This window comes from Podarcis filfolensis (assembly GCF_964270895.1).
Source record: "Podarcis filfolensis genome assembly, chromosome: 2".
Taxonomy (NCBI): Eukaryota; Metazoa; Chordata; class Lepidosauria; order Squamata; family Lacertidae; genus Podarcis; species Podarcis filfolensis.
The window spans coordinates 38369220-38393367 of record NC_139605.1 but is presented as its reverse complement, the minus strand read 5'-3'; the positions used below and the strand labels follow the sequence as shown (position 1 = coordinate 38393367).

General features: G+C 43.8%; 1 protein-coding gene across 8 annotated transcripts in view; it reads right to left on the bottom strand.

The window, feature by feature from the left end:
• The window catches only part of SLC41A3 (solute carrier family 41 member 3), a 43335-nt gene that overhangs the window by 4863 nt on the left and 14324 nt on the right, over positions 1 to 24148 (bottom strand). For all 8 annotated transcript variants that reach the window (XM_083602774.1, XM_083602775.1, XM_083602780.1 and 5 more), the window contains 6 exons: positions 20783 to 20890; positions 18137 to 18208; positions 16073 to 16217; positions 13652 to 13798; positions 7915 to 8059; positions 5250 to 5329 (listed from right to left, as the gene is read on the bottom strand). In XM_083602774.1, the coding sequence (XP_083458900.1) occupies positions 5250 to 5329; positions 7915 to 8059; positions 13652 to 13798; positions 16073 to 16217; positions 18137 to 18208; positions 20783 to 20890 (697 nt within the window). The remainder of the gene's footprint in view (positions 1 to 5249; positions 5330 to 7914; positions 8060 to 13651; positions 13799 to 16072; positions 16218 to 18136; positions 18209 to 20782; positions 20891 to 24148) is intronic.

Sequence of the window (24148 nt, the reverse complement as noted above, 5' to 3'; positions counted from 1 at the left end):
TTGTCCTATAAGCTACCAAACGGCCTTACTGCCACTGGCTTACATTGCCTTCTCTAGCTCAGTATCCTTTAGAGCACTGCTTACAAGGGGATGGTGAGGCAGGAAACGCTGCTGTCACCTGATCAACAGCAAAGCATTAGAATACCGACAGAACAACAACCGGATCGGTGCTATGGATATTTCGTACAAGAAGAACTGCTTCTGTTGCTACTGGCATTGCCCCAGAATTCTACCACCTGCCCGGCAGCTGCACAAGCACACCTGTACAGATAACAATGCCCTGCGTGAGCTTTTAGCATGGCCAGCAATGCCAACACTCAGCTGCTAGAGGTGGGGAAGTGAGAGAGGAGCCAGGGTGGGAAAATCATAGTTCCCAAGATCTTCTATCTCTGTCAGTTGGCATTTCTTAGATCTGGTGTAGCGATCTTTCCTATTCTACTTAATTCAAGAGGGTTTTGGAAGCTTCTCTGTGTGAAAGAAGCAAGCAGAAGGTTACTGATGTTTGGGTTATTCCTTCTGAGAAGCTGAGTACAGCTGGTTTAAACTGGTTCTCTTTCTCTTTCAGTCAAGGTCATGCTGACTATAATAGTGAGGCCAGAAGGAGCCTAGGTCTCACTCTCTCTTTTTCTTTCTGGTGTGGTGTACAGTATATAGTATATATTTTAAGATTAAAAAAGGATGTGTACAAAAAATGGAAAAGGGGGGAAACCACCAAAGAGGAATTCAAACAAATAGCCAGCACGTGTAGACACAAAGTCAGAAAAGCTAAAGCACAGAATGAACTCAGGCTTGCTAGAGAAGTTAAAAGCAACAAAAAAGGCTTTTATGGGTATGTTCGTAGCAAAAGGAAGAACAAAGAAACAGTGGGGTCACTCAGAGGAGAAGATGGTGAAATGCAAACAGGGGACACAGAAAGGGCTGAACTCCTCAATGCCTTCTTTGCCTCAGTCTTCTCCGATAAAGAAAACAATGCCCGACCTGAAGAATTTGGAGCAAATGATTCAGCAGAGGAAACACAGCCCAGAATAACTAAGGAGATAGTACAAGAATACTTGGCTAGTTTAGATGTATTCAAGTCTCCAGGGCCAGATGAACTGCATCCAAGAGTATTAAAAGAACTGGCAGATGTGATCTCAGAACCACTGGCAGTCATCTTTGAGAATTCCTGGAGAACAGGCGAAGTCCCGGCAGATTGGAGGAGGGCAAATGTTGTCCCTATTTTCAAAAAGGGGAAAAGAGAGGACCCAAATAATTACCGCCCAGTCAGTCTGACATCAATACCAGGGAAGATTCTGGAGCAGATCATTAAGCAAACAGTCTGTGAGCACCTAGAAAGGAATGCTGTGATCACCAATAGTCAGCATGGATTTCTGAAAAATAAGTCATGTCAGACTAACCTGATCTCGTTTTTTGACAGAATTACAAGCCTGGTAGATGAAGGGAATGCAGTGGATGTAGCCTACCTTGATTTCAGCAAGGCATTTGACAAGGTGCCCCATGATATTCTTGTAAAGAAGCTGGTAAAATGGGGTCTTGACTATGCTACCACTCAGTGGATTTGTAACTGGCTGACTGACCGAACCCAAAGGGTGCTCATCAATGGTTCCTCTTCATCCTGGAGAAGAGTGACTAGTGGGGTGCCACAGGGTTCTGTCTTGGGCCCGGTCTTATTCAACATCTTTATCAACGACTTGGATGATGGACTCAAGGGCATCCTGATCAAATTTGCAGATGACACCAAACTGGGAGGGGTGGCTAACACCCCAGAGGACAGGATCACACTTCAAAACGACCTTGACAGATTAGAGAACTGGGCCAAAACAAACAAGATGAATTTTAACAGGGAGAAATGTAAAGTATTGCACTTGGGCAAATAAAAATTAGAGGCACAAATACAAGATGGGTGACACCTGGCTTGAGAGCAGTACATGTGAAAAGGATCTAGGAGTCTTGGTTGACCACAAACTTGACATGAGCCAACAGTGTGACGCGGCAGCTAAAAAAGCCAATGCAATTCTGGGCTGCATCAATAGGAGTATAGCATCTAGATCAAGGGAAGTAATAGCGCCACTGTATTCTGCTCTGGTCAGACCTCACCTGCAGTACTGTGTCCAGTTCTGGGCACCACAGTTCAGGAAGGACACTGACAAACTGGAACGTGTCCAGAGGAGGGCAACCAAAATGGTCAAAGGCCTGGAAACAATGCCTTATGAGGAACGGCTAAGGGAGCTGGGCATGTTTAGCCTGGAGAAGAGGAGGTTAAGGGGTGACATGATAGCCATGTTCAAATATATAAAAGGATGCCACATAGAGGAGGGAGAAAGGTTGTTTTCTGCTGCTCCAGAGAAGCGGACACAGAGCAATGGATCCAAACTACAAGAAAGAAGATTCCACCTAAACATTAGGAAGAACTTCCTGACAGTAAGAGCTGTTCGACAGTGGAATTTGCTGCCAAGGAGTGTGGTGGAGTCTCCTTCTTTGGAGGTCTTTAAGCAGAGGCTTGACAACCATATGTCAGGAGTGCTCTGATGGTGTTTCCTGCTTGGCAGGGGGTTGGACTCGATGGCCCTTGTGGTCTCTTCCAACTCTATGATTCTATGATATAGTGTTAAGGTTATAGTCTTACTATAAGTTTGTAAGTTTAGGTTACGTCTGCTGCAACTGGATTTCTTATGGACAGTGCCAATCCTGAATGTATTGGATATGTGACCATTACGCTCATTCGCCTTCAGTAGCAGTAAAGCTCTGCTGGATGAAATAGAATTGCCTCTGGTCTATTTTTTGTAAATCTTGCAACGTGTTTAAGTTTTTACTCTGCTAATTATGCTTTTACACAGAGAAATGGAAAGAAGCTACAGGGGCTGCAGCAACTGCTCTTACTGCATTGAGGCCTCGGCAGGCACTGCAAATCTTTCAGGGGACAGAGGCCTCCTCAAATTTCTAACTACCAGAAAATGAATTGCAAAACTGCTGCAAGGTCACACTGCACGAACTGCAACAGGGCCTCTCCTTTTGTTTCTCTTGCTCCAGATACATAACCAAATACTTCCAGTTCTGAGAGAGAAAGATTTCCCTCCTTCCTTATCACATACTGGATATTCGTGAGTTAAGATAGCCAGCACAGGTGCTCTGCAATACAACTTGTTTGACTGTTGTGCATAGACAAGTTCTTTTATAACAAACAGCTAACAGGTGCTGCAGTGCCTGGCTGTGAAACCACCTGCAGTATATCTGCAACTGTGGTAATTATGGTACCAGCAATTTCTAGTCTGACGAAAGGAACCATGGAATGAGAGGACAAATTAAAAGTTCAGCACCATCAGTCTAATTAGTCTCCTCTGGATATGGGCCACCTTGCATTCTGACAGGCTCTCGGCACGCTAGCTTATTTATTACTTGTGACAAAATTTCTATCCTGCAACTTCCTGCAACACCTGGAAGAGGTGTTCAAAGCAGAAAAGAAAAACAGAGCGAAAAACGTACTACAATCAATTAAAATGCAATAGGACAGTAAACAACGCAGAGTGTTTGAACAGCATAACAAAGCTAAAACTGAGAGAGGCTGAGTTAAAAACAGCCTCTAGGGGAAAAGACAGTGAAGCTGGAAGCCTTCAATTGTAGTTGGACTAAGACTTCCCCCAGGCCCATTGCCAGGGACTCGAGTCGTAGCTCAACAACATCTTGAGGGACACAGATTCCTGCTCTGGGGCCTGACTCCATTTCCTTCTCTGCTGCGCCATCTCTTGAGGCACACTGTATAATACTACTAATTTCTGGTTGTCCCTCAGGTGGAATCTACACACATGTGAAAAACCGTTCTGAAAATTCTTTTTTTAAAAAGCGTTTATAAAAATACATTGAATTTTCCATAAGGCTCACCATCGCCATTTAGTGTCACATTGTATATTGCACTTAAAACACACTTACAGCATTTTATTTGCAGCTGTACAGCTGAGTCCGTAAGAAAGGACCCATAAAGTAACTGAAAGGAGAAAGCCCCCAGTGAACGTCTCCCTTTGGGGGGCTATTTTACAGCAACATTATGTCTTCAACCACCTCAGGTTATATGAAGCAATTGTCCTATAAACCTTTGGCAATAATGAGTCTCAAGGATGTATCTGGCACAGCAACTGCAGCGCCGGAAATCCAACAGCTGCTTTCAATCCCCTTTCTCAGAAACAAACAGAACCAGAAGACTCTTAAGTTTTAAAAGCAAAGCATGGCAGAGCATTGTCACAATGTTCTTCTGGAGGCACTAGATTCAGCCGAGAGTGAATCAGCTGTATGTAAGGCCTGGTAAAACTGCAAGACAAATGTTAACTTTCTGAAGTGGAAGGAGAAGTCACCTTTCGTATTCAGCAGATAGAGGTTAGTTCTATGGAAACCTGACAATGTCTTATATGTCTGGGATCTTCCACTCCTTGTAATGCTCCCTGATGCTGCCTGTTTTGGCGCATTGATGGAAACAACAGTTCTTGGCAAGATCCTGTTCACATGAATGCTGTTCCTGAGTTCAGAGTGGAGCAATCCTCTACTTCATTCTTGTGTTTTATTTCTTTAAAACGTTTTTTATATTTGCCTTATTTATATCCATATATTTAAATAAAGCTTAAAACCACATTTGTTCCAAACCCAATTTGTTTAATTTCCATATCTCATTATGCAGTGCAGCACAGTTATTCCTATGCGGAAAAGGAAGTTCCAGGACTATTCAATTCATTTCAATGGGTCTATCCTGAGTATGACTGACATTGGATCTCACCCTAGAAATCCAATACTCCAGTCACTTGTGCCTATTTCCAGGGCCAGCATAAAACTGTAAAGTACTATAAACAGCTTTTGAAGCATTTAATCTTCTACTGGAAATTTAACATTTAAGTACACAGGAAGATGCTTTACTGAGTCAGACCAATGGATTGTTTATCTCAGTGTTGTCTTCACTAAATGGCATTGTCATGGGTGTCTTTTCCAGCCCTATCTGGACATACCAGGGCTGAATCAGGACCTTTTGCACAGCCAATACATGTGCTCCACAACTGACCTTAAGTCTCTGGTCTACCCAACCCAGACTTAAAGCTAATAAATTAAATGCTGCAGGTAGACAATGCCTTTCTGCGGCAAGCAGGATTTGTCTCGCTTACGGATCTGAAAACAGGGATCCTACAACGATGAGGGGGAAAGCAGGGACATATATTTCACTTGCAGCCTGACATGCTTAAAAAGAAAAAGAAAAAAAAGAACCAACCTACCGTTGATCACAGGAGTGAAAATAGCTATGCCTTCAAAGTTTGGATTGGTTATGGTTTTGTCCAAGATAAGTCCCCCAATGCTGTTTTTGAAAAATGAGAGAACATGAGTATATCCTTCATCTATTAGTACCCCACTACTCAGTGACTATATAAATAATCAGTATCTTCTTTGATTACATTTGCTTCTAATCCTGATCTTTTTCAGCAGTATTCTGTGGAAATCCTTACTTTTGCTACTGCCATTCAGGTGGACAGCTTTACTAAGATAACAAAGATTTCAACCCAGTTCCCAGACTAGAAAGACTTGAAGGAAAATAGTTCGTATCTGAAATCCCACAACAGGAAAGATTTTTGCATGAAGGGAGGTATACAAATTTTAATAATAATAATAATAATAATAATAATAATAATAATAACAACAATTTAACATTCTATCCCCCCCCATACACTCAGGAAATGTCTTCAACACTGAAGCAATAAGGAGATTGAAATACAAAACTTGTAGCACTTTACAGCATATCATTTTAAATAATATGACAAGGCCATAAATTTCATTTATTATGGGGACCATCATCATTTATGGCTTCAGAGTATTTTCTTGAGAATATAGCCATACCATGACTGTTAGAAATCTGATCTGAACTAAGGTGGCATAAAGAGCAAAAGAAAAGTTGAAAAGAATAAACATATGTGATTGGAACAAATTTCAAGATAAGAACTATAACTCTGGAAGGTATCTCCACATAGCAATATGCATACCATCAGCAATATTCTTACTATTCTTATAATTCATTACTTGCCCTTCACCCTAAGGTCCCATGGCAGGTTACAACGAGTAAAAAACATTGTTTTGTAAACTGCCTTGAGTATTGTAAGATAGAAAGACTGTATACAAATTAAAAAAATGATCATGATGATTACTAATATTAAAAAATAAATAATACAAAAATAAGGTGGGATGTAAAAATATTGTTTTGAGTTTGTGATTACCAGACTCCCCTAAATTCCTGGGTCCAGTAAGGGTTAGAATTTAATCAAGGCAAATGTTAAAATATAAGCCAGATCAGTTTCCTGACCAAGAAATCACCTGGGGTGATGGGCTATTAGGAGGACGGTAAGGAAGGTAAGGAGCCATTAGAAAAGCAAAATTAGAGGGGGCTCTGTGCCAGATGGCAAATGGAAGCGACTTTTCGCTCCATTCAGGGTTAGTTTTCGGAAACAAAGCAGAGTTTGAAGAAGAGCGTTTAGAGTTGGCTATGACAGGACCTAAGATAAAAGGTTGCAGTCTGTTAAAGTCAGCAAGCTGGAAAGAGGGTCAGAGCATGATGGTTGATTTCTGCGTTTGAACTGAAAGGTGCAGCTATGGGAGAAGCAAGACCCTCTGGGGGGGGCAGTGTTGTGAACCTCTCCCTTGCATGCTCAGGTTGTATATATGTGTAAATAAACCATATATCATAAAGACACCATAGTCTCCACTGTGCCTCATTTCTTAAAGGAAACCCGGACCTCGGGTCAGTGCCTGGAACCCCTGGAGTCTTGCACTGCTTGGATATTGGAGTGACACGCAACAATATGCATCTCAAGCCAGGGTGAAGAGGTACATCTTCAGCACTGGAAGGGAGCTGTATAGTGAAGGTGCCAGACGCACCTCTGTGGGAAGGGAATTCCACAACTTAGGGACTGCCCTCTCTTGGACTACCACCACCCTGACGGCAGAGGAACTACCAAGAAGACACCCTGCCAAGGTCAATACTCAAAGTATGTTCTTCATGTGCATCATCGGATGCTGGGTCCTGCCTTCTTTTTGTTTTTAAACATGGCTGCATTTCCACATGCCCTGACATTCCAAGATAATCATAAATATGCGTGTGTGTCTAGCCTGTGTCTTATTAGATAGGAGTTGTTTGGTCACTGAATTCTAAAATAAGTAGAGATATGCTGTTTACAGTTCAAATCAGCTCATTATGCACTTATCCAAGCTGATTCCTTTTAAGAGGTGGGGGCCAATGGAAGCAGAGTTATATTGCAAAAGGACATGGCTGGAAGCCTGCACACTGCAACATTTTGTGGCAGGCCTCATTTGCCTCTTTTAACACATACACATAAGCAGTTTGGGGGCTGGTTCACGCTTATACCAAGAGTCCATCAGCATCTTGTGGTTACTGAACATTGTCCTCATTGCACACTGTTGGGACCCGCCCCCGCCCTGCGAAACACCCTCCCACCAGTTGTCAAAGAGAAGAACAACTATCAGACTTTTAGAAGACATCTGAAGGCAGCCCTGTTTAGGGAAGCTTTTAACGTTTAACAGACCACTGTATTTTAATATTTTGTTGGAAGCTGCTCAGAGTGGCCTGGGAAACCCAGCCAGATGGGCGGGGAATAAATAAATAATAATAATAATAATAATAATAATAATAATAATAATAATAATAATTATTATTATTATTCCTTATTGTACCTCTGTAAACACTGGACATTCTCCCAGCTTGCCGACACGTCCTGTGCATGTATGGCACTGTTTGGGCTACCTAAGGCTCCACACTCCAAGAACATGTTAGCTACAAACCAAATACACAGGAAGAAATTGTCCCTGGAAGCGTCATATTTGCACCAGGGACAAGACCTCTTAAATTCCAGTCCATCTCTAGCCCACGATGCTTACCTGCTGATGGCCATGGCAACAATGACTGGCTGCCACCCAGTCTTGAGGACTTCAGCAACGGGAGGACTCTGCCTGGCAATAGCGATCCAAAGAGGAATCATAACAATGAACACGGCACAGATCAGGGGCGACAGGTATCTCACCTCTGTCAAAGAAAAGGAAAGGTTTATTATTATTTTATTTTTATTTATTAAATTTGTATATTGCCCTGTAGGCATAGATCTCGGGGTGGTTCACAACATAAAATCGCAATCTAAGAAACAAACAAAAAATACATAATAAAAACAATGACGTTGACAACTCAATAATCCCCCTTTCCACAACACATCTTAAAAGGTATATGTGTGAATCTCCAAATCTGAAAGGATACAACTTTGTGGGGAAGACCATTCCGCTTTCTTAAGCGAAAGAACAGATGCGGTGATGAGTGTCCAAGCCTGTTTGCACTAGGATTTTTATGTAGCAGTCCTCCATCACTGCCTGCTTCCATCGCCATCTATAAGCAGCCAGCAGAATTAGCTGATGTGGGGGGAATGCATTGGTTGCCGCAATAGAAAACATAAAGCAAAACTAGTAAGCATCCTCTAGCAGGCAGGAGAGCAGGGTGTATTCCAGAGAACATTAGAGGTGTAAAGTCTCAAAACCAATGGACCAAGTTACACTTATTTTTAAAAGTAATTGATTTATATGGCTGGAATTCAATGTCAGGGCTGTCGTTAGCAGATACAGCGCTGGGGTGCAAATATCCTCCCAGCGCCGCCTAATTACCACGGATAGTTGGGGGGGGGTGCGAAGTTGTGCACTGCCAGCCATGGGGGGGGGCAACTCTCCCCCATGCCGCTGTGGGAGAGCAATCCCCGCAGAGGCTTGGGAGGGAAGCTGCATGCCGGCCAGCCATATGGTTGATGGGGCGCAGCTGGTGAGCGTGCAGGGAAAGGGGAGGCCGCTAGCAAAGCCACGCAGCTCCCCCACTCACTGGGCCCCCCTGAGAGGCCGGCGCCCTGGCACAACAAACCACTAAGCCCTATGGGAAAGACAGCTCTGTTCAATGTAGTGCCAAGTGGGGTACATGCAGTGAAGGGGGCCCGCTTGTGAAATTGGGCTTTTCTCCCCTCTTTTCCCTGTGCACCCCCTAAATCTGTTCTGGGTCTCCCTCCAACCCCCTGGAATAGATTTAGGGAGCATGCGAGGAGGAAGGGACACGTTTTGTTGCATGAGCAGACCTTCTTTGTAATTAATCTGTTATCTCAACTTTCCATCCAAAAGGATGTGCCAAATGGGTTTTACATCAATATAAAACCAAAGCATATATAGTAGCCTAAATGAAGTAACACAATTACAGGACCAGCAGCAAGAAAGCAACAGAGCTGGATAAGGACATAAGGAGCCGCCATTAGCTATCGTCTCTTCCAAGTGCCCAGGTTCACATGGGAGAAGGTGATCCTTAGGATCCGATGCTTTAAGTGGAATTTAATTAAGCACAACTAACTTCAGGGTCAGTGTGTTTTCCATGTAAGCATCACACCACTGTATACAAATTGGATTTGCTACTAATCTTCAAACAGAAGCCCCTTCATCACGTTGGCAAGATGGAGTTGGTAGAAGCAGAATTACCCAAAGGTAGAAAATTAAGAAACCCTAACTGACTGCTCTTGTGGGGTAATAGAACAAGCTCATTACCACATCTCCAAGAAGTGATTTTGTCATACTGCAAGACTCGGCATTTAAAAGAAGCTTGTTAATCCATACAGAGGAAACAGGATACCTCCTAAAAGAAGCCAAGGAGCTTTCATAAAAGGAAAAAGCACGCAGCTGTTGTTGGTTGTTTTTTTAAGGCTTTTAAGCAAGGTGCAGGAGAACAGTAAACTAAGCAATAAGTGAAGAAAGGTAAAGGTAAAAGAAATGGTAAAGGTAAAAATAAATGAAGAACACTATGTGTTAACAGTAAACAGGCTGACCAGAACGGAACTAGAGCCCCTTTTCCATTGCATAACAGTCACTGCTCACTGCTCACTAAGCAACACTGTTGAAAAAAATAAAACAGACCCCGGAGCTTCTAACTGAACCAGTGAAAAAACCTGAGCATTTCTGAGTTCAGTCAAGGGAAGGATGCAGCTCAGACTTAATCAAGGGAGAAGACCTGACAACCAAGCATTTCTGACACTTATAAGGACAGTTCGACACAAGTCAACTTTCGTTACCAAATTTTGATCAGCTGCGATTTGAGAAAAAGAGCTCCGGAATAGGAATTTCAGTTCAAGTGCTGAATGAAGTAATGAAAACTGGCTTCCACCCCTTTGACAATTACCGAGACCTCGCAATAGATTTAGACGCGGCTTCAAAGAGTTAGACCATGTGTAAAAAGTTCCAGACTTGGCCTGAAGAACTCTAGAATTTATAGCGGACACAGACCTAATACCGTATGCTGCTATCGTTCATGTTGTTTCAAAAGGAGCAGCTGTCTTGGTCTGTTGACTCGTAGAATTGTAGCGTTGGAAAGGGACCACGAGGCTCATCGTGAGCAAAGGCAACAAAAAACCCCATGGAACCTTGAAGTCTAACAAATGTACGGCACAGAGCTGCTGAATTATTTTGATGGCTATCCTCTTTATGTGGGTTTTTCCTTTCACCTAAAATACTGATTGTGGTATAATCCAGCTGTGTATCTCTAGCTGTGAGGTGACTTTGTTTTGTGCCAGGCAGGCTGGATCTAGCTTTTATATGCTTCTCTACAAAGCACCCAGGACTGTTTGTGAGGCTACCAGACTGTCTTGTCAAAAAAGGGGATAATAAAAAAGGGGACTAGAATGCCAGCTACTCGGAACAAGAGCAGTTACTTCCCTATTCATCCCCACCCACCTCTGTCCCTTCAGCTCAGGGGTCAGCAAACATTTTCAGCAGGGGGCCAGTCCACTGCCCCTCAGACCATTTGGGGGGCCAGACTATATTTTTTTTGGGGGGGGGAAATGAACAAATTCCTATGCCCCACAAATAACCCAGAGATGCATTTTAAATAAAAGGACACATTCTACTCATGTAAAAACACCAGGCAGGCCCCACAAATAACCCAGAGATGCATTTTAAATAAAAGGACACATTCTACTCATGTAAAAACACTCTGATTCCCGAACCTTCCGTGGGCTAGATTTAGGAGGAGATTGGGCCAGATCCGGCCCCCGGGCCTTAGTTTGCCTACCCATGCTTTAGCTCCTGTTGTTTTATTTCTGTCTTCTGAATAAGTCAACCTTGGGGTGACCTTTAGAAGTGCAGGGAACGTCAGGAAAGAGGGAGAGAGAATGCTGCTGCTCTGACAAAACAAGAATGACTCAGAAGCAGAAGGAAGGAAGCTTCAGAAACACCTTCAAGCCATGAGGATTGTGCCAGGCCTTTTGATATGCTAATGATCGTTCTTAGAGGGCTCTCTCCATCTGCTCTTCGTAACTGGTGCAAAGCTGGGCCAGTCGCAACACATTTTGCAGGTAATGGAGCAGTTGAAGCATTCTGGAAATGTGCTTTATATTTTTTCTCCCTCTCTCAAAACAAGATTCTGTTAAAGCCTGAGGCTACAAGTATGCAGTTATCAAAGCCTTTAATCACAAAAGTTGTCTTAAATCACAAAGGATGTCACCCAAAAAGGGAACACACCTTTCTCTGGGGGGTGGAGCATGGGATTTTCACAGCCCTTAGCATCACCCCAGGTGATACAGGACTGGAAGCACGTGCAGCAGCAGCAGCAGCAACAGCAAAGGGGTGGGGGCTTCTCTGATTGATTTTATACCTGGAGGTAGGGAGTGTCTGAGCCTAAGCAACTCTGCTTTCAGAGACAATTATATAGCTATCAAGTGGGAGACCTTTAGCAGGGAATGGGGTCCAATTGGGATTACAGATGCTTCTTTTTACATCATAGGACTGCTACAGAAAAGCTAGCTCTGTCAATATTCCTTCATCTGCACAATTATCAGAAACACAAGAAGCCCCGTAGCCCTTTGCATTTGTTCTCTCTTACAATGTAGGCGCTCAGGAGCTTCACAACAGCCCTTTGAGGTAAGCAAGGTCAAGAGCAGTGACTGGCCCAGTGTTACACAGCAGCCAGAGATGGGTGAATCTGCCCACTTTGGTTTCTCTGTTTCTCATTTTCCAATTCTAAATTCAGGTCTCCACATTCCCACATCAGTTCCCCCCAGTGTTGATTTCTCTTAATATACACATTTTGTATGACATTTTGCCAAACTATTTTTGCAAAGCATAGTCCCTCTAGTATATATGCATTTTAATGCAAACCTCAGTATATGCATTTTTGTACACCTTTCTTGGCTGAAGAACTGTACTGCAAATTTCGAAGGATGGTTGCATTTTGAATTGAATTGAATCCATCCCCAATCCCTACCAGTGGGCTTCCGTGGTCCCAATCTAATGCACTATTATGCTACATTGGTTCCCTGTTTTTCCTGAAGGGGAGGAGGGCTGAAATGGGAAGAAATTATTAGGCCACCTTTCTCTGCTGGTGTGTAGCATACTTGCGTCATGTAAAATGACATAAAAGGGCTGCAGGTGGCGCTGTAGGTTAAACCACAGAGCCTAGGACTTGCCGATCAGAAGGTCGGCGGTTCAAATCCCCGTTGACGGGGTGAGCTCCCGTTGCTCGGTCCCTGCTCCTGCCAACCCGGCAGTTTGAAAGCACATCAAAGTGCAAGTAGATAAATAGGTAACGCTCCGGTGGGAAGGTAAACGGCGTTTCCGTGTGCTGCTCTGGTTTGCCAGAAGCGGCTTAGTCATGCTGGCCACATGACCCGGAAGCTGTACGCCGGCTCCCTCGGCCATAAAGCGAGATGAGCGCCGCAACCCCAGAGTCGGTCATGACTGGACTTAATGGTCTGGGGTCCCTTTACCTTTACTAAAATGACATAAAGGAAACCACTAAGTAACCCACATTATCTGCTCTCAATTTCCAGTTAGCTTGGACTGCTGTCGCTACAAACTTCCAAGAAAAAAAAAATCCTTAATCAACTGAAAATAAAACATAAGCCAAAATCTCATCCTTCCACGAACTCCTCTCAGACAGTCACGCAATAACTGCCTTGGCAATTTTAAAATTTTAGTGAAAGTGTACAGCAGATTGGAACTGCCTCCTTGTATTAGGAAACTTTGGTATCAGCTCTTAATATGCAGGCTGCATCGTGATGGGGTATCTTTTCCTATCTGGGGGGTTCTTCATGAAGAGGGAGCACAGACAAGGGGTAACTGAGATTGAGGGTATCCTATTGTAGAGAGAGGACCATCAAGGCCAAAGAGAACAGGGGTGCCATACTTTTAGGAACACCTTTGTAGAAGAGGGGATCTTCGCAGGTTGTTTTCTCTCCCCAAAACCTACAAAATTTCATTTTTCACACAACTAATAAGGCACAGGATCCTCTATTTCTATCTGGTCAGTTTACTAAGAGCAAGCAAACGCACTGGGTAATTTACAGGGTGCTTCAAGTGCAGGAGTTTTGATGGATCTGTTACACAAATTCTGATTTTCCCTTGTTGGTTACCAAAATGGATCCCACTGTGCCAGTTTAAATGAACTAGGAGACCCAGAGAGTCTGAAGGTGCTCTCTCAACAGGCAGAACAAAGCTGTCCAGCCCTGCAGACCCTAGTCAGCCTGGGAATCTGCTTTCCTTCCAACATGGGCGGCTGTCTAGGGAGAGGCTGTTCTGCGGTTTCAGAGCTCCCAGGCTTCTTTTGCTAACGTACCTATGTATTTGTAGAGGGTGCTGCTGATGGCAGCTAGCAGGGAAAGCGTTATCAGGTCTCCGAGGCTCGCTGCCAAGGGCGTCGCAATGTTGTCTGGGTTTATCCCCACCTTTCTTGCACCTAGGATCACGCCAATCATCACCAGACCTGAAAAAGAAAACAAGTGGTTTGGAGAAAGTTCAGTTCAAGGTGAGGGAGACTCCCTGTCTGCCAAGGTCTCCTAAAGCCAGTAGAGGGAGCAGTTGCCCTGAAATTCGCCCAGGGCTTGTGCCCAGGATGGCATGGAAAGGCCTGGATCTGGAAGAGAAGCAAGAGCCGCTGAAGGGAGAAGATGAAAAGAGAGTAGCAAAGGAGGCTATTTTGGCAACTGAAAAAGAAGCCGGCAGGGCCTGTGGCTCTCTTTTTTGGGGAGGGTGGGGAGTTAGTCCCTCCCAACCTCTACAGTGGTACCTCAGGTTAAGTACTTAATTCGTTCCAGAGGTCCGTTCTTAACCTGAAACTGTTCTTAACCTGAAGCATCACTTTAGCTAATGGGGCCTCCTATTGCTGCTCCACCGCTGGAGCACGATTTCTGTTCTCATCCTGAAGCAAAGTTCTTAACCCGAGGTACTATTTCTGGGTTAGCGGAGTCTGTAACCTGAAGCGCCTGTAACCTGAAGCGTATGTAACCTGAGGTACCACTGTATTAATGTACATTTTCCAAACCATAATCAACAAGCCAAAGGAGTTACATTAACTACAGGAGTAAGTTGGGGTGAGGAGATAAGCTAGGGAGAAAAGGGCTTCTGCACAAGGGGGAGAGGGGAATACATCAGCTGAGGCCAGGTAAAACATAGATATCCATACAATATGCAGTCCAAATGGACTCCCTTTCACTGTGCCTGAAAGCTTTCCAAACAAGAGGGTTCTAAAGTTAAGATCCCCGAGAACTGCAAGAATGACTGGACCTTCGTAAAGGCTTGAAAGCCCTGGCAAACCACAATGGGCTGGGCATTTCCTATTGGCAACACTTTCAGACCTAATGAAGTCGGGGAAGGGTTATGGCTCAGTAGCAGAGAGTCTGCTTTGCCGGCAGAAGGTCCCAAGTCCAAATCTCCAGGTACAGCTGGAGAAACGTCCTGCTTGAAACCGTGGAGAGCTGCAGCCATTCAATGTAGACAATAAGGAGTTAAGATTGACCAATGATATCACTCGATACAAGGCAGCTTCCTGAGTTCCCAAGGCAGGGGGCCATACACTGTTCCTTATCCCTAGCGAATGATGTTCGGAGGAATAAGGCGCCTGAATGCATGGCAGATACACTTCGCTATCAGAGCCAAAATAAATTCCTCCATGGAATGTGTCAATAGTATCATATTTCTTTTTCATACCCACTCAGATCACTGAGGAAAACAAAGGAGTAGCAATCTGGCATCCAAAACTATCTTGCTTTGTTCAAACAGGAAGGAGCAGTCCATCATCCTAAGATGTTGCCCTCATTTCTTTGTGTTTTAGGGTGCCAGCATTTCTGATGCCGCCATCTGCACTCTTGTGGAAAACTTGCAAGCTTCTCCTCTTAGCAGCAGCCATGCTCCATTTGGCAAAAAGCACCGTGAAACAGTCTTTCTGGAGTGACATAAAATCCCCACAGCACAGAGAATGCCATCATATTACGACGGCTGAGGTTAGAAGATCAGAAATGAGAGAGGAACGCACTTAGTACCTAAGACTGCTCATCTAGATTTCGAGAGTTTTCTCTAAGTCAAGGGTCCCCAACCTGTGGCCCACGGAGGCCATTTAACTGGCCCATGAGCTGCCCCCGAACCGAACTACCCACTCGGCGAGTCCCCGAGCGCTGCACTAAACCGGTGCAGTGCAGCACAGGGACTCTCTTCTGTGGCTCCAGAAATTGCTTCTGCGCATGCACAGATGCTGGAAATCGCACCTGCACATGTCCACGGCATCAGAAATCACTTATGTTGCATGCCCAGACGCCAAAATTTGCTTCTGCACAGGCGCAGTTTTTGGCATCTGGGCATGCGCAGAAGCGATTTCCAGCGCCACGGACATGCGCAGATGTGATTTTTGGTGTGCTATGCTGGTCCGGCCCACGGAGGATCTCCACGGGACTGATGCGGCCCATGCCTGATAAGCCTTGCCAACCCCTGCTCTAAGCGGACAACTGGATCCCATGAAAGGCAGAAGGTGGGACATTAGGTTTGGGTGAAAGGCCAGAAAGCTGAGGGTGCATCAATCAATTTTCTAACAGCTCTGGCTCAAGGTGAATAGGCAGTCATGACGAACCTACTGGGAAGCATACCTGAACACTGTAGTCATTCTAAGAGAGAAAGTGGACCTCAGACTGTTTATGGCAAGGTACAGAGAGAGGCTTCCAGAGACACTGGCTCCTACTCTAAAGTTGAGTAGTTTACAAAGACTCACCAAGTGAGAGGGCGGCTATGAACGCTGTTGTTAAACTGCTGGCACACAGGATGGCTGCTTCGTTCAGATTCAAGTAGCCTTTGGTCAAGGCACCAAGAAGGACTGCTGCCACTGCAGCCAGGAGCCCCACCACCGTGGCCTGCAACTGTGGAGCAACAAGAATGGAGGACAGAGAGTCTCAGGGGTTATTCGTCTGGTATCAACGTGCAAGCATTCCTGCAGACGTCTGGTCTAAGGTAGCACAGGAACAAATGGCAGGTTACATGCAAAAGCACCAGAAAGACTCAAAATTTCTTTTTTTCAAAAAAGGAAAAGCAGTTTCGAGGTAGCGAGGCATTGAGCAATGAAGCAGCAGTGTGTGTGCACGTGCTCACAAAACCTTTTCCCTGCCAGCTATCTTTCCGTTTGCATGTGCTCACAAATGTTTTCCCTTTTGCAGGGTTTCAGACACACCTGTGAGGGAAGATGCGGGTCTGAAATCTCCAAGACGGGAATGTGTGATGTGGCGCTCAGAGTGTCATACTGTATTAAAATTCAGGCATCTTTAGGTTGTTCACAAAAGCTTACTGCTGCCCCCTCCTGGATGAAAACAAACATTCTACCTAATATTTCTACATGCACTCAACAGACAGGGCATCTCTGGACTACAAACATATCAATTTCATATCGTATTAATTGCCATGGATCCCACTCCCACAGAATTCTGGGAATTGCAGTTTTGTGAGGTGCTGTGAATTCCCTGTTAGATATTCCTATTCTCACTTCACAGTACTACAACCTTAGGGTTTCCTGAGAAGAGAGTTTAAATCTGTAATGAGGATATGGCCAATTCATTAGGACCGTTAGCAGATGTTCCTGTTGATAAAGAAGTATGAAAACATTTGAGTGACACAGTTACATTTCAACCCTGGTAAGCAGTGTTGTGTATATTGTGTATATTATTAATATATTGATAACTCCTTTACCAACAGACATTGGCCCAATAAAATGTAATGCATTATCTTGTATCTTTAAAAGGCAGTTGAGAAAATTAACTTCTTTAAGCTGACCAATGTAGTGACCGAATAATAGCTCAGTTCAATTGCTATTATTAGGGTATCTAAATGAAGATGTACTGAACAAGGTATCCTTAAACCAGCCTTAATCAACCTGGCACAGCTGATGGGACACCAGGCTGAAAAAACGAATTTAAACAATCACCTTCAGGGCATTTCCTTAAGCAATGAAAATAGTAGGAATTTAAGTCAAAGCATGTTGTGTAAAGTAAACTTCCAGAATTCAACAGGACATATTTTCATATAATATGTTCAGGACTGGAATCTTAATATGGGTTAATAACCAGGCCCAGGAAGATAGGAAGAGGTAATGAGATAAGTACAATTAATAATCTAATCAATATTTAGAAAACTATTAATATCTCTAGTCTGAATAGCTGGCTTTCATAGTTATTATATTTCAGAACATATATTCAACTGAACAGGCATTAACTTTTCAAAAAAAGAAAATCTGAGGTTCTACGTCAACTCGCAGATAAATGTTGAGTGACCACAGCATTCGGCATAGGAATTCCAATTAATTCCTAGAGGAGCACAGATATGCAGGATCACATTCCTGTAAAGATGGTGACATTGGAAAAATCCCAGACTATATGTAGACATCCAGCAAGTTCCAAGCTATGCACATGTACACAAAATGATTCCACATGAGCTATTCAGTACACTAAACCTGGGACTTCATAAACCTGACCTTTATGAAACATAGGTCGCACCGTGAGCACACAAATGAAGAAAAACTGCTGCGGATGTGAGGCTCAAGCCTTAGGTATTTTGGTCTCTGGTTGCAATTGCTAGGCTTTAAAAGCGTGCAGCCAACAAGACTTTGTACAGAAAAACGAGGCCTCCTCCACCAATTGTAAAGCACAGTTTTGAAAGCACACAATGAGCGGATACCCTAAGCCTTGCCTTGCTGCTCACACCACTCCACACACCCGTGAGAACGTCCGCAGGGTGTGTAGTTTGACTAATACTATAAAGAGGTCTCAAGCAAAAGTTTAGATCTACTTACCTGAATCAGAGCCAAATTGCAAGTAGCCATTTTCCACTGTGCCTGAGTATCATCCATTCTTCCAGTATTAGCCTGGAAGGCAGAAGAGGGAAAACTTAAATGTTACTTGCTGGCAGACAAGGTGGGAGAGAATACCAGCCTGGGCTCACACAAAGTCTGGGTGTAGGAGGCTACACCCAGACTTTGGGAGCACTCTGGTTGCAGTCATTTCTGTTTCTGCCCTTTCCATATGTATCAGGGCATTCCACATCGGCCCCTGCAGGGCATGGGTTTTCTTTTCTTCCCGTTAGCCGTGCAAACAGGATCTGAGCATACAATGTGGCACCAGATTGTCAAGGACAGTGGCTCAGACTGGGTGCACCCAGTGTGCAGGGACAGCTGCAGGTTGTGCAGATTCCACACTGGTGACCAAGGCATGAAAGAAGGAAAAAGCTTTTTTAAAAAAAAATCTGTTCTGTCCAGGGATTAAAAACTTTTAAAACCTTGTGTATTTTGAATGAGAGAAAGAGAAAAAGAGAGGCAGAGAGAGAGAATTTACAAAAGTTGGAAAGTTGGGAAAGAACTCTCCTAGGCAAGACTGAATACTTATGTAGTCCATATCCTCCGATGAACTTATCTTTACGGGCAACCTATGTAACTCCATCTTGCAGCAACAAAAACTCCCACAATAATAAAATACTGTCAACATGAATATATGTGTATGCCAGTCCTGACTAAATAAGTAAATAAAACTTAACATGTAACTAAGTACTTGTTCATGTACTGACAAATGTATATATACATTATATTTTTCATTCACTCAATAATAAAAAATATGCCTAGGATCAGGCATGACCAGGTCTACAATGATATCAAACCTGGCTTCCTATGGTACCTAATATTTTAATGGGGGCATTTTTCTATCCCAGCCTGGGCTCACACAAAAAATGATCGCTGGTTCCTAGGAGTTAATTCCTCAGCCCACTCTGCAAACCAAAACCCTGGGCGTGAAATACAGCTGCAGCATTATGCTGAGTTAAAACCGAAACTATCTAGAAGGCAGATTGGAATGTATTACAGTGGAACCTCAGTTTTCAAATGTCTCGGCTGCCGAACATTTCAGAAGCCAATTGCCGAAAACCCAGAAGTGAATGTTTCCGTTTTGAATGCGCCTCAGAAGTCAAATGGCTTCCCGGGGCATTTTTCCATTTTCACCATTTGCTTTGCTGACAACCCTTTGATTTTTGGTTTTTGAAAGTTTCGGAAGTCAAACAGACTTCCGGAACGGATTATGTTCGAAAACTGAGGTTCCACTGTATTAGATTGTGGGATGGTTTGCCATTAGCACTTAATGGTTTGTTACTCAGCAAAAAGCAAATTTTAATTCACTGTATATTTAATACAGTGGTACCTCGGGTTAAGTACTTAATTCGTTCCAGAGGTCCGTTCTTAACCTCAAACTGTTCTTAACCTGAAGCGCCACTTTAGCTGATGGGGCCTCCTGCTGCTGCTGCGCCGCCAGAGCACGATTTCTGTTCTCATCCTGAAGCAAAGTTCTTAACCTGAAGCATATGTAACCCGAGGTACCACTGTAGTTGGTTTGTGTGTGTGTGTGTGGAACAACAGGTTGCCGCTGACTAGGCAATAGTATTCATTTTTATCACAGCCAATCTCCCTGTCCAACACAATTTTTTGGGATTATGTGTTTCACATGTGAAACAGGGCCCATTAAGCCCTAGAAAGCCTGGCTGCCTTTTCCTCATTGCTCAGCTGATTGGTTTACATTGAGAATTAAGTCTGCTCCTGCCTGGTTTCTTGGTCGCACCAGTGACCTGGAAGCAGCGGTTCCATCCTGAACAGAGAGAAAAGTGGCTGCAGCACCTTGAAAGGAGAAGGGGAGGTTGCTTGGTCGGAAGTCTCCACCTCCATCATCTCTTGCCTTTCCCAGCAGGCAAGGGAATCTATCTTCACTATGGGCTGCTGCCTCAACACTGCTGAAGTACCTCAAAGCAGCACTTTCGCAAAGGTGCAGCCCATGCTTTGACACTGCTGAGCAAGGAGGTGGGGCAGGGAGACTACAGCATATTTTTCTCCTGACAATATCCATGCCCCTGCTTTGTTGTGTGGTGATATGTGTGTCTGTGTGCATGTGCGGAGGAGGCCAATTTTCTCTTAGTCATGTCCACCGTTGACCATCTGTCTCCAGAAGACTGGCCACAAAAATGTGGACCTCAGGCTGAAAAAACGGTTCCCTACCCCTCGTGTAGACAATACTGAGCTAAACGGACAAATGCAATGAATAAGTATAGGGTGGCTTCTTTTAATTATTTCTGGTATAAGAGGCACACAGCATGTTGGTGTTAGCTGCAGCAAATCAACGCTTCCTTTTAATCAGATTTAATCAGCCAGTTAGAAGTACCCTGTAAGCAAAGTTTAAAAACTAAAAAAGGAGAGGAACAGGCAGGAGATCTAAAGATCTGGAATGTTAAAGATCTGGAGCTCAGGTCCCTGGGATACCCTGTAGCAACACCACTGGCAATCGATTTTCATGGATGGGCAGCTAAGGAGACTTCTTTGATTACACCTCCAAACTGTCCTTGTGAAATAAAAGTCATGAACACATCTCTGCATATTAAAAAGTAAAACAACACCAAAGTTGACACTTACAGCAGTAGAAAGTCTAGATGCCAAGGTCATTTCAAGGTTGCCCTTCAATCCAACAAGGGCTGGAATCAGGATAAATATTTCTGTGATAGTCTTGAACACAGTCCAGTGCTGTGAGAAAGGGAGAGGAGAGGATGTTAATCCACCGCTATACCAACCACAGTCTTCTTTAGTCACAAACACGGATGCACAATTTCCACACATTGTACTTGGCAGCATGGTGATGCAACACTAGCTAAGAGAGATCTCCAGGCAATGAAATCTTTGAAATTGCTCGCCAAAGGACTAAATGCTTCTGTTCTCCCCACCCAAAAAAGTAGTGAAACAAACTAGTATTATCAGCCATCATAAACAATATATATAACAAAAATTGAGGCAACCTCTTTTATGTGACCACCTGCTTGTTGGCATAGGTATATGCAAGATTAGTAGTCATATAGAGCTCTTCATCATAGAATAATGTTATGTTTCTGTCATGGGAACCCATTGGATAATGCCAATGAATTACTTACTCCTCCTTCCCATGCCATTTTGTGATGAGATCGTTTAGACAGTCATTAAGGTTGGCAGTTTCCTTCACTTGCTCTAAGGAGCAACCGTGACCTCAACTTTTTGTTCCTGGATCCTTTGCCGGTCAGCCAGAGCAGAAAGCCCTGGGTTCAATGAACCAAAGGTCTGGTTGTATCTATTACTCTCCCTGACTATCCCTGACTGTTGTAGTCTAACGTCTAGAGGGGCAGAGGTTCTCCATTAATGACATGTGTGTCCATATGCCTTCATTCCAGGGTGTGGGAACAGGAGAGACAACATGGTGGGCCACGGCAGGAGACAGTTCAAGTGAGAATAGAGCCACACGTCGGTATTTAATACCAGCTGATAAACCTAATGACAAAGACCAGTGAAGGTCTGCAAAATCAACTGGAAATTACCACAGAGGCTCAGTGGGCCTTGGAAAAGGAATGAGGTGAAGAAGAAGAAAAAGAACCAGTTCATTGCTAACAGCAGTTGTATATGAGAAGCTAGAAAATGGCCCTTGGAGGAATGTGACCCAAAGAAGGTACTGTTAGATGAAAAGATAAGTTTGAACAAAGGAGAGCTTGAATTATAGATTAACAAGTAGGAACCTGTCTGCAAGGAATTGCAGGAGGCTGGAGCAGCAGCAAAAGAAGAAGGGTATTTTCTACCCTTCCAGTCTTTTGCTTATCTCTTCCTCTTTGCAGCTACTCCATTCCTTCCTTTCCTCAGTTGCCACCTTCTCCATGCAAATTTATCTATCTCCTCCCAAATTGCCTACATTCCTCCCCTCAATCTACCACCTGCCTACTTACCTCCCCACCAATTTTCCCTTCCTGTAACCCACCTTTCTGCCTCGATTCTCCCCAGCCCCTGCTCAAAGACCTTCCTCCTCTTTCACTCCTCTCCAACAGAACAAGCCCTCACTCTACTCCTCAGCCTATTGAAGGATGCCCGCCAAAAGTGCAGCAAAAGCCTCCCTGAGTCATCTAGGCCAGTAGCTTCATAAGAGTTCCAGATCGGGGGGGTGTGTGTGGCAAGGCCAGTGTATTTGTATGATGTTCTTCTGCTGAAGATACTCCTCTGAGCTAGTAATAAACAACCTAATCTTCAGGACTTTGAGACAGCAGATGGTGGAATGACTCTCCCCACTATTCTTCTGCAAGGACAGGCAGTCCAAAACTTGCCAAGCATCATTAGATATGGATTGATTACTATGGGTTCCAACTACTAAGCTATGCATTTACATGAGTACAGTGGTACCTCGGGTTACAGACGCTTCAGGTTACAGACGCTTCAGAAATAGTACCTTGGGTTAAGAACTTTGCTTCAGGATGAGAACAGAAATTGTGCGGTGGCAGCAGGAGGCCCCATTAGCTAAAGTGGTACCTCAGGTTAAGAACGCACCTCCAGAACTAATTAAGTTTCAGGTTAAGTTTTAATTACAGTTTAATTACAGTTTCAGGTTAAGAACGCACCTCCAGAACCAATTACCGTAAGTTCTTAACCCGAGGTACCACTGTACCAGAAATGCTGAAAGGAACAGAATGGGGCAGGGGGAAGAGACTGAGGAACAAAGTGTCATTACAAAGCTGTGCAATGTGAAAGAAAGATGCATAGGAGGAAAAAACACAGTGTAAGTTGCATTAGTAGTGATTAGTAGCTTTAACATCTTGGATCATGGTAGATGGTATCAAAAAAATGGATTAGATGAGAAAAGTAACTCTGGAAATTAGCTTGCTAATCTTCCAGACTTGATTGGAAAGGGGTGTGTAGACCCAACAGCAAGCACTTTGGTGACAACAAAAGCAGCCTAAACATGGAGGCATGATATCCTAACCATCTTCTGTGAATGTTAAAAAGACAACACCTGCAGTTCAATTACAGGCAGTAACAGAGAAATCAGATAACCCCCAATTTCTAATTCCTTCCCCTTCCCCTTTAGAATACGGTTATTCTTCCGTGAATCATTATGTGTGACTCACAGCCTTAAGGGTTTTTTGTTTTTGTTTTTATTACATCAAGTCCAACCTTCAGCGCAAATTTTAAAAACCCTCAAAAATGAATACAAGTATTCTGAAATTACAATAGCACCATCAAGGGTATAGGCTGGCTCGGTGACCTCTGCATTCATCTCAAACTGGAGCCAAGAGTTACTCATTCCTCCCTTGTCTGCACCTCTTAATTTTGCTTTCCTCATGACACTGCTGAGCTCATAAAGCGGTGGTGCACAGAGGCTGCTCTTTTGCAAAGTAGACAGTGTACACAGAGTGAGTAGTGTCAGTTAATGTTTTTATTACTTTCTGCTCAGTTATGACGAGGTTGGGCTCTGTCCTTATTGCCTGTATCCAGTACAGTCAGCTGAGCTCTTACATTATGTGGTCCACATGGCTGGATTTCCTACATGACACGGCTATCAATTAACAGTGCAATATTGTCTTTGTGGCATCTGATTCTAAGTGTTCAAAATGACACCTAATAGCATACAGCTATATCCTGGAGTTTCATTAATTAAATTAACAGCATCATGACCCCTTCTCTCCCCAATCACAATCAGAACAATAACTGAAGGGATAGGTGGGGGGGGGTTCAACTGGCACTGGTGGGAATGCCCTCCCTTCCCAGGCTTCTGGCCAAATGGGGAGGGCAGAACGTCTGTACCACTTATGGCTGGAGAATGAAGAAATAAGTCTCTCCATACCATAAACTGCATTTATGATAGGAATTTCCCTCACTCCACCTGTAATCAATCATGCTACTCATTAAGCATCGTGTGCAATTTGTCCCTGAGGGTGACAAAGAAAAACATGGCAGGAAAAGTGGCAAGGTCAGTGCTGCTAGAGATCTAATGGTGCA